This window comes from Poecilia mexicana, unplaced genomic scaffold (genome assembly GCF_051168715.1).
Source record: "Poecilia mexicana isolate PSO_F unplaced genomic scaffold, ASM5116871v1 scaffold_14, whole genome shotgun sequence".
In the NCBI taxonomy this organism is placed as follows: domain Eukaryota; kingdom Metazoa; phylum Chordata; class Actinopteri; order Cyprinodontiformes; family Poeciliidae; genus Poecilia; species Poecilia mexicana.
In genome coordinates, this window is record NW_028263383.1 from 18008139 (window position 1) to 18021369 (window position 13231).

Here is a 13231-nt window from a genome sequence, read left to right on the forward strand (position 1 = left end):
GAGGTAAGAAAACAGCCCCAATCTCCAGCATCTGCCACCCGTACGAACTTTCTCCGGTTGCAAAAAGCCGAGCCCTCGAGGCGTCAGGCGGAGGTGGTGGTGGTGGGGGCTGGCGTGTTGGTTTAAGAGCGATGAAAAGTTAAAGTGGTCTGAGGAATTAGCCAACAGGGCGGAATTGCAGGTCGTACATCAGCGCCCCTTCTCAATCATCCATTATCTTACAGCCTGAGATCCCCCTCAGGGGCAGTTCCCATGGTCCGTGCCAACCTGAGCATGCTCCTGAGCACAAGCAGAAAGATAATAATAACACTGCAGGTGAGGCTGCAGATGCAGACATGCCAACTCTCGTCAAGATCAAGGCTTAAAGGTCCTGCACACACGTGTAGGCGGAGCCGTGGCAAATTGACTCTCCGAGCCTGCAGTGACATGAGGGGCTGACTTTTCCTACATTTTTTCTTAAGAACAGGTAATATTAAGAAAAAGGGAAAAAACGAGCTTAAGACTGTGTATGTAACAATAGTTTGTGGAAAAAACAAACAATTTCAGGCTTTTCTTGGCTACTAGGTCTGACTGGCTGATTCTGTTTTGTAACACAACACAGTAAATATACTGGAGGTTCTTTTACAGAGTTTGTAGCTCGAATGCAATAGAAAAAGAACGAAAATACATCAGAGTCTGAAAGAAATAAAAAGATCTAATTTTCAGGATTTGACCAATCAAGTGTCCGATTCCACTGTCTGGCGCATCTTCCATTCTGCAATCCTAATAAATCCAATATCTTATTCATTCCCATGTTTAATGACTATCAAAAATTAAAGCAGAGTTCATTGGAAACGGTTCAAAGGCTTTTAATACATCACATCCTTGGTCTTTACAAACTGAGCTCCAAAACATTTATCTGAACAATCAGGTACAGTAGTACAGTCGGTGTTCCACAATCCTTATCTAGATAAGGGCTTGGGTGCAGCAGTTCATATCCCAATTTTAACAGCTCAAGATTCCTAATGTTGTCTTCAAACATCGAGCTGCAGAACAGAGCCAATATTACTATTGTTACCTGCTGGTAACAATGGAGATAACAATGGTAACATTACCTAAAGGCGGCTGTGCAGCGTTCCAAAAAGTCAATGAAAAAAACATATTCATTCCTCATTGTTTGGAACACATCGTTCCAGACAATGAGGTGCAAATACAGTCGGTGTTATTGCTATCTACAGGCAGCAGTGCAGGCACTCAAAAAGTCAACAAAGAAGGTATTCGACAGATTCAACACATGTTCATGTCTAGTGAATGTTTTCTTCCCCAAAAACAGTCAAACAAAAAGGTTTATACATTCTATTTACAGTGCGCACACTACATTTAGCTTTTATAACAATTAGGAGATATCTACACTGGTCCAAGAAAGAGTTTAAAAAACAATACAAATGCCCTACCAATGTGTGAGGCAGCTGGTAAGTACGGAAGACAATTCTGTACAAAGTTCACAGTGCGTTTGTTCCTGTTAGCATGGTGCTGAGGCACACTGTGGGCTGGGGGACTCTAGGCTGGGGGACTCTGGGCTGGGGGACTCTGGGCTGGGGGACTCTGGGCTGGGGGACTCTGGGCTGGGGGACTGTGGGCTGGAGGACTGTGGGCTGGAGGACTGTGGGCTGGAGGACTGTGGGCTGGAGGACTGTGGGCTGGAGGACTGTGGGCTGGAGGACTGTGGGTTGGAGGACCGTGGGCTGGAGGACTGTGGGCTGGAGGACTGTGGGTTGGAGGACTGTGGGTTGGAGGACTGTGGGTTGGAGGACCGTGGGCTGGAGGACCGTGGGTTGGAGGGCTCTGGGCAGTCTTTGTCCTTGTGCTCCGTCAATTTGAGAATAACAATCTTCCTTTGGAGCTGCTTGACCTCTGCTGCAGGGGGTTCCTCAGCCACTGGCTGGACTGCGCTCTCTGTTAAGTTCTGGCAGACCTGCGGCGGCAGCAGCATGGTAATGACGTTTGAGTGTCCACCCTGCACTGCTAGGTGCAGCGGGCTGAGTCCCTGCTGGTCCGACAGGCCACCACTGTCTGGACAGTGAAGAATCAGCTCTTTGAGAACTTCACTGTGTCCGTTCTCTGCTGCCAAGTGGCAGGGGATACGCTGAGTGCGGTCAGACACGTAGGGGTCAGCTCCCTCTGCAATCAGCATCTTGACTGTGGCCAGGTGGCCCCGCTGAGACGCTAGGTGGAGCGGTGTGAGTCCTTGGGCGTTTTGGATGTTTACGTCTGCCTGGTGTTTGATGAGCAGCCGGGAGGTGCTGGTGTGGCCCGTTTCTGCTGCCACGTGTAGCGCCGTGTTTAGCTCGGACGACTTTACACGGACGTCTGCCCCCAGTTCGATCAGGATCCGTGCTACTCTGTACTGCCCCCTTTGGGATGCTAGATGCAGTGCCGTACGGCCGTCTGTCGTCTGGCTGTCCACGTTCACACCGGCCTGCTTGACCAGCAGCTTGACGATGCCCAGGTGCCCCTGCCAGGCGGCGAAATGAAGCGCCGTCCAGTTGTTCTTGCCCTTGACCTGAACATCGGCGTTGCGGCTCAGCAGCACCCGGATAACGTTCTCCTGACCGTGTTGGCATGCCACATGGGCCGGAGTGCGTCCCTGGCCGTCAGTCTCATTGATGGTCGCCCCGCGGTCCAGCAGCAGTCGCGTCATGGCCTCGTCTCCGTTCTGGGCCGCCCAGTGCAAGGGCGTATACTGGTCCTCGTCTTTGGCGTTCACATTAGTCCTGCGCCGACCGAGCAGAAGTTCGGCCAGTAGCTTCTGGTGCTTTTCCGTGGCCAGATGGAGAGGCGTGGAACCGCGGATGTTCGGAAGGTTTGGATTGGCGTCATTCAGAAGGAGGAACTTGACGGCCTCTTCGTTACCCAACATGATGGCAAAGTGGAGGAGGCTGTCTCCTCCTTCCAGAGGAAGATCAACATCCTGAGGCTGGAGGATTTTCATTAGCTTAGCGGTGTCTTTGGTCCTGATGGCGTCACATAGCTTCTTCTTCTGGACTTCAGCGGAATCTGGACAGTATGAAAGAACAAAAACGGACTTTAGAAGACTGATTACTCATTTGGGGTACACCTCCACCTGTAGGTCTTTAATTGTCTCTTACCAAATGTGGTTTCCTTTTCAAAGGACAGGGTGATGGAGTCTTGGGAAGAGAAGGCTGAATCTGCAGAGGAGATGCCCGAGAGTCTCTTACAGGTGTTCTCTTTGCTGTGGATGCTGTCCTCCTTCACTCGATCGAAGCTCCTTGAGATCCCAGAATCCACCTGGTTCAGCAGCTCCGACAGGCTGTAGTCTTTTTCCGGCAGCATGGCCGACTTTGGACGCACCGGTTTGCTGGCGTTACTCTGTGGAAAAAACCTTCGGTTAGCGTCCAACCTTTGGACAAACAGTTCCTTGACATTCTGTACATGCCATTACATTGACAATCCAACATGCCGCTGGGACTCGTTTCATATTTCACTTTCAATAGCAGCTCAATGGAAAACCTGTGATTGTTTTCGTTTTAAATGCACCTGGAAACTTTAAACAACTTCCTTTTTGTTCTTATGGACGTCGCTACCTATCGGCTTTCACCAAGCCGGAGCTGCATGTTTGCTTCTAGTCACGTAAAGAATACCTGAACAGGCCGGAAACCACAGTGCAACACACACAGGTTGGTCAACATTCCTCTCCTGTGACGAAATGCTTGTTCTGGACCAGACATCTGACTTATAAAGTCATAACCTCATCTGATACACTGGAGAGAGATAAACTCCTCGGTTACACATTAATAAGCGAAGCAGCGCGCCGATTCAACGACAGCAAGAAGCTGCCAAGCATAAAAATGACGTCTTCTGTGGCTGTTCAAAACATTCTGTTAAACTGTTACGGTCAGATCTGTAATAATTAAACATCTACATCTAATGAGAACAAGAGGGTTCAGCTCGAGTTCGTCATTTCAAACTCAGTATTACAGCCTGTCACGGCAGTGATTGGGTAATGGTTTGAAAGGTGCAATCTGCAGATCTCAGTAGCCAGAGGCTCCCATATCAGGTCAGAGAGTTTGAGACGTATTTATGTGCGAGGCCTTTTAACGGCTTCAATGTCAGGAGTTAAACTTTACAACCTCAAATAAAACCTAACAGACAGCCAGGGCAGAGAAGTTACATGTGGCAGGGCGGATCTCTTCATGCCTTTCTAATCAGCCTGGCTGGAGTCTTTTAAACCATCTGCACACTGAATAGATAATCCTGACTAAGACCTGATAATAATCTAGGCTATTACGCAAAAGCAGACAAATGCGTCTACTATGTTTTTTTTAAAGTGGGCTGTTAAAATACCTGTATGGGACGCATGTTTAACATAAGCATTTAGAGTGAAGTAATTAGGAGTCCTGTCATCTCTGCAGGAATTCTTACAGTGTTTGATTTATTTTCAAATCCACAGAATGCCACAACTCAAGTGGCTTAATGAGGACATATAACAAAGATCTGAGTCCTTTATTTCTCCATTCATAAAATGCACTAAAGCGAAGAACTCTAACCATTTTTCATTTATGAAGCAGTCCTCTGTGATTTTTGTTACTTTTTACAGTCAAAATCACTAATTTGGTACTGCAACTTTAGAAATATTCGCAAGGAATTTAGCAATATTTTCTCCTCATTTAACCCCCTTATAACATCTACATCTAGAAGAAAAAAGATAAAAATGACAGCGAGCAGACAGATTGGACACACAAACATTTTCATGCCTTTGAAGAACCTAAATAGTTGGACTTTTGTTACTTGCTACATTCATGGCCTGAAACTTGCCATAAAGTAATTTTGAGGCAGCACCTGTGGGTGGGAGTTAAACTAACGCTTTTGAAAAACTCACAATAAACACAATATTCCATTATAGTGGAAAAATGTGGGGATTTGTTAACTCTGCATGACATGAATTTCCGGATGGACTGACAAAAGCGTCAACCAACTTCTAGCAAAAACTGACAGCACATTTTTTCCACTTTATGCAAACATAGTATTTAGTTCAAAATGTAATTGGACGAAGTCAGAGCTGGCATGTTAGACCTTAAAATGAAACGGATGTCGGTGTCGGCCAAGAAAAGCCTGATTGGCTGCTCAGCTTCCCTCGTTTTCATCCAACTTTTCGTCCCAATTAACAGCCTGAACCACCTCAGTCGTTATTTATTAAAGATAACACCTGATCTCAAAGTCAGTGTGTGTAATCCTGCCATGACTTTACCTGGTCACTGGCGACTGGGTTGGGGGACAAAGGTTCTGGTTCTGATGACGTTGATAACCTCGGGGTCCTGGGCTCATCTTGAGGTTTGGAGCAAAGCTCCTCAGCTTCAGATGTAATTTCTGAGAGAAGAAAGTATTGAATCAACCGTCACTTGCAGGTGAAATTGGATCAAAAGGAGAGGAAAAAGCATCCCATACTAGCAGACATGAGACAGTTTGTCTAATTGATGTTTTCCTTTAGTGCAAAGATAACAAAAAGTCCACACCAACCTTGAAAGGTGGGTCTGGCATTAGGGCTGTTGACCCAGCAGCGCTGCATGAGGCTCAGGAAACCGGTGCAAGTAGAAGGTCGACTTCTTGGCACCAAACCCAGATCTGGACGAACTCCTTTAACCACTTTCACCATGATCTGCAGGATGTTGTTTTCTCCTAAGGAGGAAAATGCCAGTTTAATTATTACCCAGTCGGACATATTTCATCCTAAAACTACATCAGAGTAGACCGTGTCCCTCTACCTACAATAACAACCAGCGATGCGCGGTGTTATCACCATCTTTCTTGGCGCCCACACACCATGTGCTTGTTTCCCACGGCAGCCTAAATGGTCTGACCCAGTTCTATCCAGCGGTGGGAGTCAGCCAAGTCAAGTGATTCAGAGAAGACGCAACAGCTTAAAGCAGCTATTATAGCCATAAGGGGGCGGTGCAGCAATCAACCTGGCAATTTCTCACTTTTTCATTTTGTCTGGGTCAATACAGGCAGCGCCAACCCTGCCAAAAGTAGGTGCCAGTTGTAAAAAAAAAAAAAAAAAAAGGCTACACTATACACCTGGGAAAACGAAAGAAAAGAATTCCAACCTTGCCCAGTCCACCTGCCTGCTGTGGAATTTTGACAGTAAACACGGTCAGGTACACGCCTTGAACACTGTGGTCTGGAGGTTTGTTGGAAGTTTAAAAATAAAAGGGAGGATTGATATTGAGATGGAAACAGCTGAAAAGTTGTCAAAGCAACCGGCGGTACTATTTCTCCCCAACACGCCTCATTTGTTTTTCTTCACAAAAACCGTTACTGCTTGTGTTTGTGCTGCAAGCCTTACCCTGGTAGGGTTTCTTCTGTGTGAGAATGCCCCAGATCACGATGGAGAAGCTGAAAGAGATAAAATATAAATAGAGAAAGAGGTGTGATTTTTCCGAGAAAACATTAAACTGCACATAACTTGCTATTTAATATAAAGCTATAAAAGTCCAAGGTGACTGTTCCAGTGATGTCAATGTGCATGTTTGTTCTCCAGCAGCACATTTTGTTACTTTTTCGACTCAGAATGCCACATAACACCAAACAAAGTATTTCTGATGCAGAAACTTTCAGTGTTTCCTGACAAAATCACGGCAAAGACTGCTAAATCGCCATGTCCATTTCAGGTCCTGAAGGACCCGGTGTACTGCTGGGATTAAATGTCTCCCTGCTCCAACACAGCTGATGTAAACGGCTCTATGGAGCCATGCTAACGAACCGTTCTGTTGACTGTGCTGTGTTGAATCAGGGTTTCTAAAACATGCAGGTTACTGGTCCTTGAGGCTTTGGCCACCGTCACCTTCCAAAAGGAGGGGAAGCAGCGAAACATCGCTGACGAGGTCGGGTATTCAGAGTGCAAATGATGCAAAATTGAGTGGAAGGAAAAAAGAACACTTAAGAGTTTCACAAAGTTTGTGTGTTTATATGTTTATATATATATATATATATATATATATATATATATATATATATATATATATATATACACATACATATATGGAGATGAATCTGCATATTAGATAGCTGAGGAATCCTGTCTGATGAGGTTTTTTTGTTGTATGCTAGTAACTGGGTCAGACTTTAGAAAGGGCTTAAAGGGGCAGTAGCCCAGGGCTCTGATGTATTGGGGTGGGGTGCACATAATTTATTTTTTTATTTTAATAAATACATGTTTCTGCAGACATTATACTTTACATGGAGTGGTAGACTCATGTCAGGTGAATAGTAATAATACTTTGGGATTTTATGACTACACAATACTCATTTTTTAGGGAGGAACAACATGGATCTACTGGCCAGGACACATATTAAACTCACCATCATCAGTTGGTGTCAACAGTTATTGCCTAATTATATATAGTTTTACCTATTAACGCACTGTAATTTTCATTAGCAAACTATTTTTTCTCTAGTGGATAGGGCACCAAAATTAATTTCAGCCCAGGGGCCAAAATCTTTTTAAATCCGGCCCTGGCTATTAAGTATAGCATGAAATGACAAATTAGTTTGAATTACTGCCTGATTTATGACTCTAAATGAATCTACCACACTTGACTGACAATGGTACTAGATGAGAAATCCGAACAGGAACACCTGCATTTACAATCAACAAACTGCGTGTCAAGTCCTGAGGAAACCAACCTGTAGACGTCGTGCTTTGTGTCCGACACTCTGTCCTTCTCTATGATTCTTTCTGGCGGCAGGTAGGCTATGGTGCCGCAGAAGCCCTCTCTGCTGATGTCATCAGTCTGGGCCAAGCCGTTCCACCGGGCCAGGCCAAAGTCAGATATCTGAAATGAGATCAGAGCCTGAGTTCAATCGCATCGCCGGCGTCAGATTTCTCGTGAAATGCCACTGCAGCGATGAGTAACTTTGCCTGTCGACTGTGAAAGGCAGCTAAGCTTTTATTATGTGCGCTGAATGGTATGATGAGGGCAACACGGCCATGTCCCAACCTGCTGGAGAGGAGAGGCCCTGTATATTTGCGCAGAGGAGTGCACGCCCCAGCACACACACACGCACACACACTCAGAGAGGGAGATTTAATGGAAGCTAATTTAATCCTGTTGGGACAGGCCCGGCTGAGGTGTTTACATCCTGGTATTAAACTCTAGAAGTGACGGTTCCCACCCATTTACAAGCTGCACGGCTGAACTGCCTAGAGGTTGCAGAGAAAAAACCTCAGAAACACCTGTCAGCTGAGGGGAGACCTTCTTGTGTTTTATTTGAATCTTTTGCGATGTTTCCACGAAGCTATTCCTTCGCTTTTGGTGCCGAAACGCGAGAAACGAGGAATGAGACGTTCCTCCACAGCCGACTTGTTTGCAAAGCAGCGCTCCGTACCTTGACATGGTAGTGGCCGTCCAGCAGGATGTTGGCGGGCTTCAGGTCCAGGTGGAGAAGCGGCGGGTTCATGCAGTGTAGGAAGTTCATGCCCACCGCCGTCTCGTGGATGATGCGGAAGCGAAGCTCCCAGGGCAGCGGCTCGTTGGCCAGCAGGTTCTCCAGGGAGCCGGTCTCCATGTACTCCATGACCAGGCCTTGAGGGTCGTTGCAGATCCCGTACACGGGCAGGATGTACCTGAACTTGGCTGCCTCCATCTTCTTCGCCTCCTCGAGAAGCTCAGAGCGATCCCTTAGTGAAGGGAAAAGAGTTGACTTTTAGATTGCAAAACAGTTACGCCAGATTTCCCAGTATAACTCAGTCCAGTTTGATGTATAAAGCAGTTTTAAGCTGCTATAAAAACACTAGGGATAAAAGCCAATATAATTATTACATTGGAGAAAAACAGACAAGACCTGCCATAAAATGAAAAGCTTAAAAACAATCAAAAAAAGCTAAATTAGCATCTCGGGTACCATCAAAGGTAGCAGTGCACTGATGGCAGTTTTCTGGACGATCACCGATCTTTAAAAAGTCTGCCTTGCCGATTCAGATTTTTGACGACATCTGATTTTTTTCCTGAAAAGGTGCAAACAATGTTGCTAAGTTGGCAACAGTGACCTAATGAGTGGGTCTGTCAGACAGAAGCAGAGGTAAAAGAGATCAGTGGATAAAACTGGTTTCACATGTAAATATCGTCTGATTGAAAAGTGTCCTAAAATGAAGGAAATCAGGGCTATTAATCAAACGCCAATTCGAAGTAATCAGAACAGAAAAGGCCTTTCTAAAAGTGTAAAGGAGCTGCAGAGATGCCGTCCCACATAGTAATGAGAAGCAGTTGATCAGGTGACTTAAGACAACAGAAGGGTGTATTATCATGCAGCAGCTCAGAAAGAAAGGACAGGGCAAGACAAGGTAGGCGGCAACAAAGAAACGTTAAAATAAGTTTTAAAATGTATGGGAGTGTCAGGAAGTGCAGCACAAACAAGACAAATGTGCACACATTATGCTTCTTAACGGACTCGCAGCACGTTTTATCCATCTGTAGCAGAGCAATAGAGGATCCACTAACCCTTAACATAAAGTGCCTTAGAGTAATCTCACTGTGTTATGATGAACACGTGGACTGAAGTCTCAAAGTGCAACACAACACGCTTCCTCAGCACGGGGCCAGGCAGGAACGAATAAAAAGCAAAACGAAGGGGGCCCAACACAGCGCCCTGTGGGACCCCACACAAAACGGGAACAGAGGAGAACACTTTGTCGGAAAGTTTGCTCAGTGAAGCGCAATCTTCAATTTCTGCAAGTCATCCTGGTTTTGTTCCTCATTTCTAGTTGAGCACTTTTTATCCAACGTTCCCTCTTATTAAACATTAACCTGCTTTCGTTCCGACCCGAATGTCTGCACACGTCGTTACTTGGTTGTAGAATAAGCTAAATGACAAGGAGCACTTTTATGGATTTCTGTACTTCACTTATTTGTCCTAAATTAAAGTGAACAGCACTCTTTAAATCTCACAATGGCCCTTTCGAAGCCTAGAGAACATTCCAGTTTTCACATAGTCCAGAGAGGGTTGAACAACAGCTCACGCTCTGCAGCTTTTTCAGCTCACTCACCCTGCTGCAATATCTCAAACACAACTGTGCAAGTCGTGCGTGACCTCGGTTCACTTATCTCAGGGGCAGGCCGCTAGCCTGCTAATGAGGACGGATCAAAGTAGGATAAATCCCACTCACTACGCCGTCGCTCGCTCGCTTTAAACGGCGAAATGCGGTGAGCCGGACTGGGAATCCTGCTTCTCAAACGTGAACAAAATGAAATCAGAGACAAGTGCAAAAACACAGGAAAGAGAACTTCACCCTTCCTGGAAAGGTGTGGAGGGAGGAAAACACAACAAAATCTAACATTAGATGGAAAACTGGGTAAGAACTTGTTTGGTTAATGCTTCATCTAATTCAAGTAACTCATCCGGATCAAACAATGTCCCTGCTTTAACAGAGGGAGGCCTGGACAGACCGGTTCCGCCGCTTCTTATATTGTCTGTGCCACACAGTGGCAGCCAGTGAAGCAGCCAGACAAAGGTGGCTTTCAGAACCTGCTGCTGGATGTCATGTGTGGGTCAGTGCGCAGGCTGAAGACAGATCACTGTTTATGTACTTTAGCAGATGTTGATGGGGGAGATAACATCTTTGGCTTCAGGTAGAGGAGAAGCAGCATGAATGTGAAGGGAGCCGACAGTCAAAAGGTTCGGAATGTGTTCGTGACATCCGTCAGTCTCAAGCGGTTGATTTCACCACCATTATTAAACACAACAGGATGGGGTTTAAAGAGCCACCGGAGGGTCTCTCATATAAAACAAATCAGATTCATCTCTTCATTTTTCTTAGTTTCTTAGTCTCCTTCCCACCGTTCTCACGTTGATGTTGACATAAATATTTACACATTTTCTGACTTTTAATCTCTTCAAAGCCATTTTTTCCCCCTGCAATTCATTTAATTTCTTAGAAAATTTCCTCCTCAAAAAGAGCCTAAGATGCCAAATGGATTTTTTGAAGAGGTGAGATGCTGATCAGTTTCTTTTTTGTTGTGCATTTACAACAAAAAGTTGTCCAAAACAGACTTCCTGATATATTTACAATCAACACTTAAAATTCCAATCACAATAAACATTCACTCATCTAGTCTAATTTCCACTACATGGTGAAATGTCTTCACCAGGCGGACTACAAATTATTATAAACAGTCCGTGCTTTTCTCGACTCACCGTTCCAATTTTCAGTCATTTAAATTCGTCTTAGTATATAAAATATTAATGTTCACTACAAATCTGTGGCAGATAATTTTTTAAAGTGAGTCTTTCAATAAGGAACCTGAAAAATCCAGAAACTGGAACAGAGGAAGAGAGAAAATAAGAAAAGGAGACAAATAAATGAGAAGTGAAAGAAGGTAGGGCACAAGGGAGAAGGAAGTATGACAAAATAGGTAAGAAAGATAGAATGAGGAAAGGAAACAAGGGCAGAAGGAAGTAGGGAAGGAAGGAAGTAATGAAAAAAATCAAGGAAGGAACAAGTGATTGAATAAAGTGTAGAACTATTGATGTTTTTCCATGTTCTTATTTCCTTACTCTCCACTTGTCCAGATATACAGAAATCAAATTTCAAAATTTCCAGATTTTTTCCATTAAAAAAAACAACTAACATATTAAATGGAAAAAAATGGCACAAAAATCTTAGAAAGGACACAGATTTCTCTTTTTAGTTCAAAAGAGCAAATAGGAATAAAAATAATTACGATAAAGTAAGAGTTATTTTTAAAAAATATACAAATATGATGTAATCTATGTCACCAACAAAATGTCCAGGAGGGTTAGTGGAAGGGATCTGGTGGTTTAAAGAGCAACTAGTAACAAAACCAGTAGCAAAAGAAGCTTCCGCTCACAGGTTCTGTGACGGGACAAGCTCCAATAAGAGCTTGCAGGAACCTGAACTTACAGCAGCATGGCACAAACACCTGGAAGAGGGAAAAAAAGAGTGGAAAAGGCCTCAAGTGCCTTCAGGAGTGACAGACATGCAAATGGTAGACTACTCTAGATGTTTGCGCAATCTCCAGGAGTGCCTGTGGGAAAGAAGACCCCTCCGCTACTCCCACACATAAACTTCAATGGGCAGCTCCCCTGGGTCGGAGCGTGATAACATCTCTAACTGGAGGCAGGAAACATTTGGGAGCTCAGGGTTGTAGCTTTGAATGACCCGGAGTCGAGTGGAGGTAGAGCTCGTTCTGTGAATACACAAGGATGTCGTGACTCCACACGACTCATTCTGTGTTGAAATACCCTGTCCCAGGCAATCTGCGCCCAGACTGTAAGCCGCTGAGTCACCCGCCTCTACCTGTTCTGGACGTAAAGCGGTAGGCGAGAGGTGTGAGCCGTGGCTCAGGTCTGTGAATGCGGCTCTTTGACGGACAAAAGCAGAAACAAGACACACCTCGGCTCTGCTGGAGGAGAGCTGAATTCCTTTACGCCCGAGCCAACATGGGTTTTTTGTTTTATTACTCACTTTTCATCCAGATGAAGGCAGGGAGGACACTTGATGGCCAGCCATGTTTTCCACTTCACATGCCGCACTTTGTATACCTGCCCAAATCCACCTGAGCCTATCTTCTCCCAGTTGCCAAACTCGGAGGAGTCAAACGTCTTTAGCAGCCCCATGTCCTCGTGAGGGGAGTCCGGGACGTCCATATCCATGTCGAGGGACCCGCCAACCGGGGGAGGATAATTCCTGTATTCCTTCGTCTCCAAGATAGAAAGAGTAGCAGCATACACACACAAACACTAACCTGAACAGCCTGTGAGCTCTTCCTTGTTTTTTTCCCCAGTCTACTGCCAGGCAAGACTCCTCCCACTTCCCCAGGTATGGGGGCTGGACTAGCTGCTGTGACATCATCCGGATGTTGAAACATGGAAAAGTTCACAAAGGAAAAGTGACAGCCAGCAAGGCACCTCGGTAGCACACATTGTTTTCAAGGCACCCCAAAGGTCTTGGTTTTCTCGCATATCTGCCCTGGAACAAACAACAAATAAGACTGGGTCATATTAGAAAGTAAACCTTGTCCCACCAAACCCAATCACTCACCTGACACCCCAGTAAGGTAAATGTCACAGTGGGAGACAGACAGCGGCTCGAAAATGTGCAAATTTTTTGTTGTAAATTAAGTGAAATTAAATTACCTGAAAAAAGTTAAAAGCACAAAGGAATCCACTTTTTTTAAAAGGACTTCATGTTTTGCCTCCATTCACAGTCAAGCCT

The 13231-nt window shown here is 45.0% G+C and overlaps 1 protein-coding gene across 1 annotated transcript; it reads right to left on the reverse strand.

Annotated features, from left to right (window-relative positions):
- Window positions 1-832: 832 nt before the first annotated feature.
- Window positions 833-12789, reverse strand: ripk4 (receptor-interacting serine-threonine kinase 4). The gene is made up of 8 exons (XM_014967677.2): window positions 12482-12789; window positions 8386-8677; window positions 7684-7832; window positions 6344-6393; window positions 5518-5676; window positions 5249-5367; window positions 3129-3369; window positions 833-3036 (listed from the first exon to the last, which is right to left on the reverse strand). Exons 1-8 carry the CDS (start codon window positions 12667-12669, stop codon window positions 1502-1504), a joined length of 2733 nt encoding a protein of 910 aa, XP_014823163.2. The 5' UTR covers window positions 12670-12789; the 3' UTR covers window positions 833-1501.
- Window positions 12790-13231: the final 442 nt, after the last annotated feature.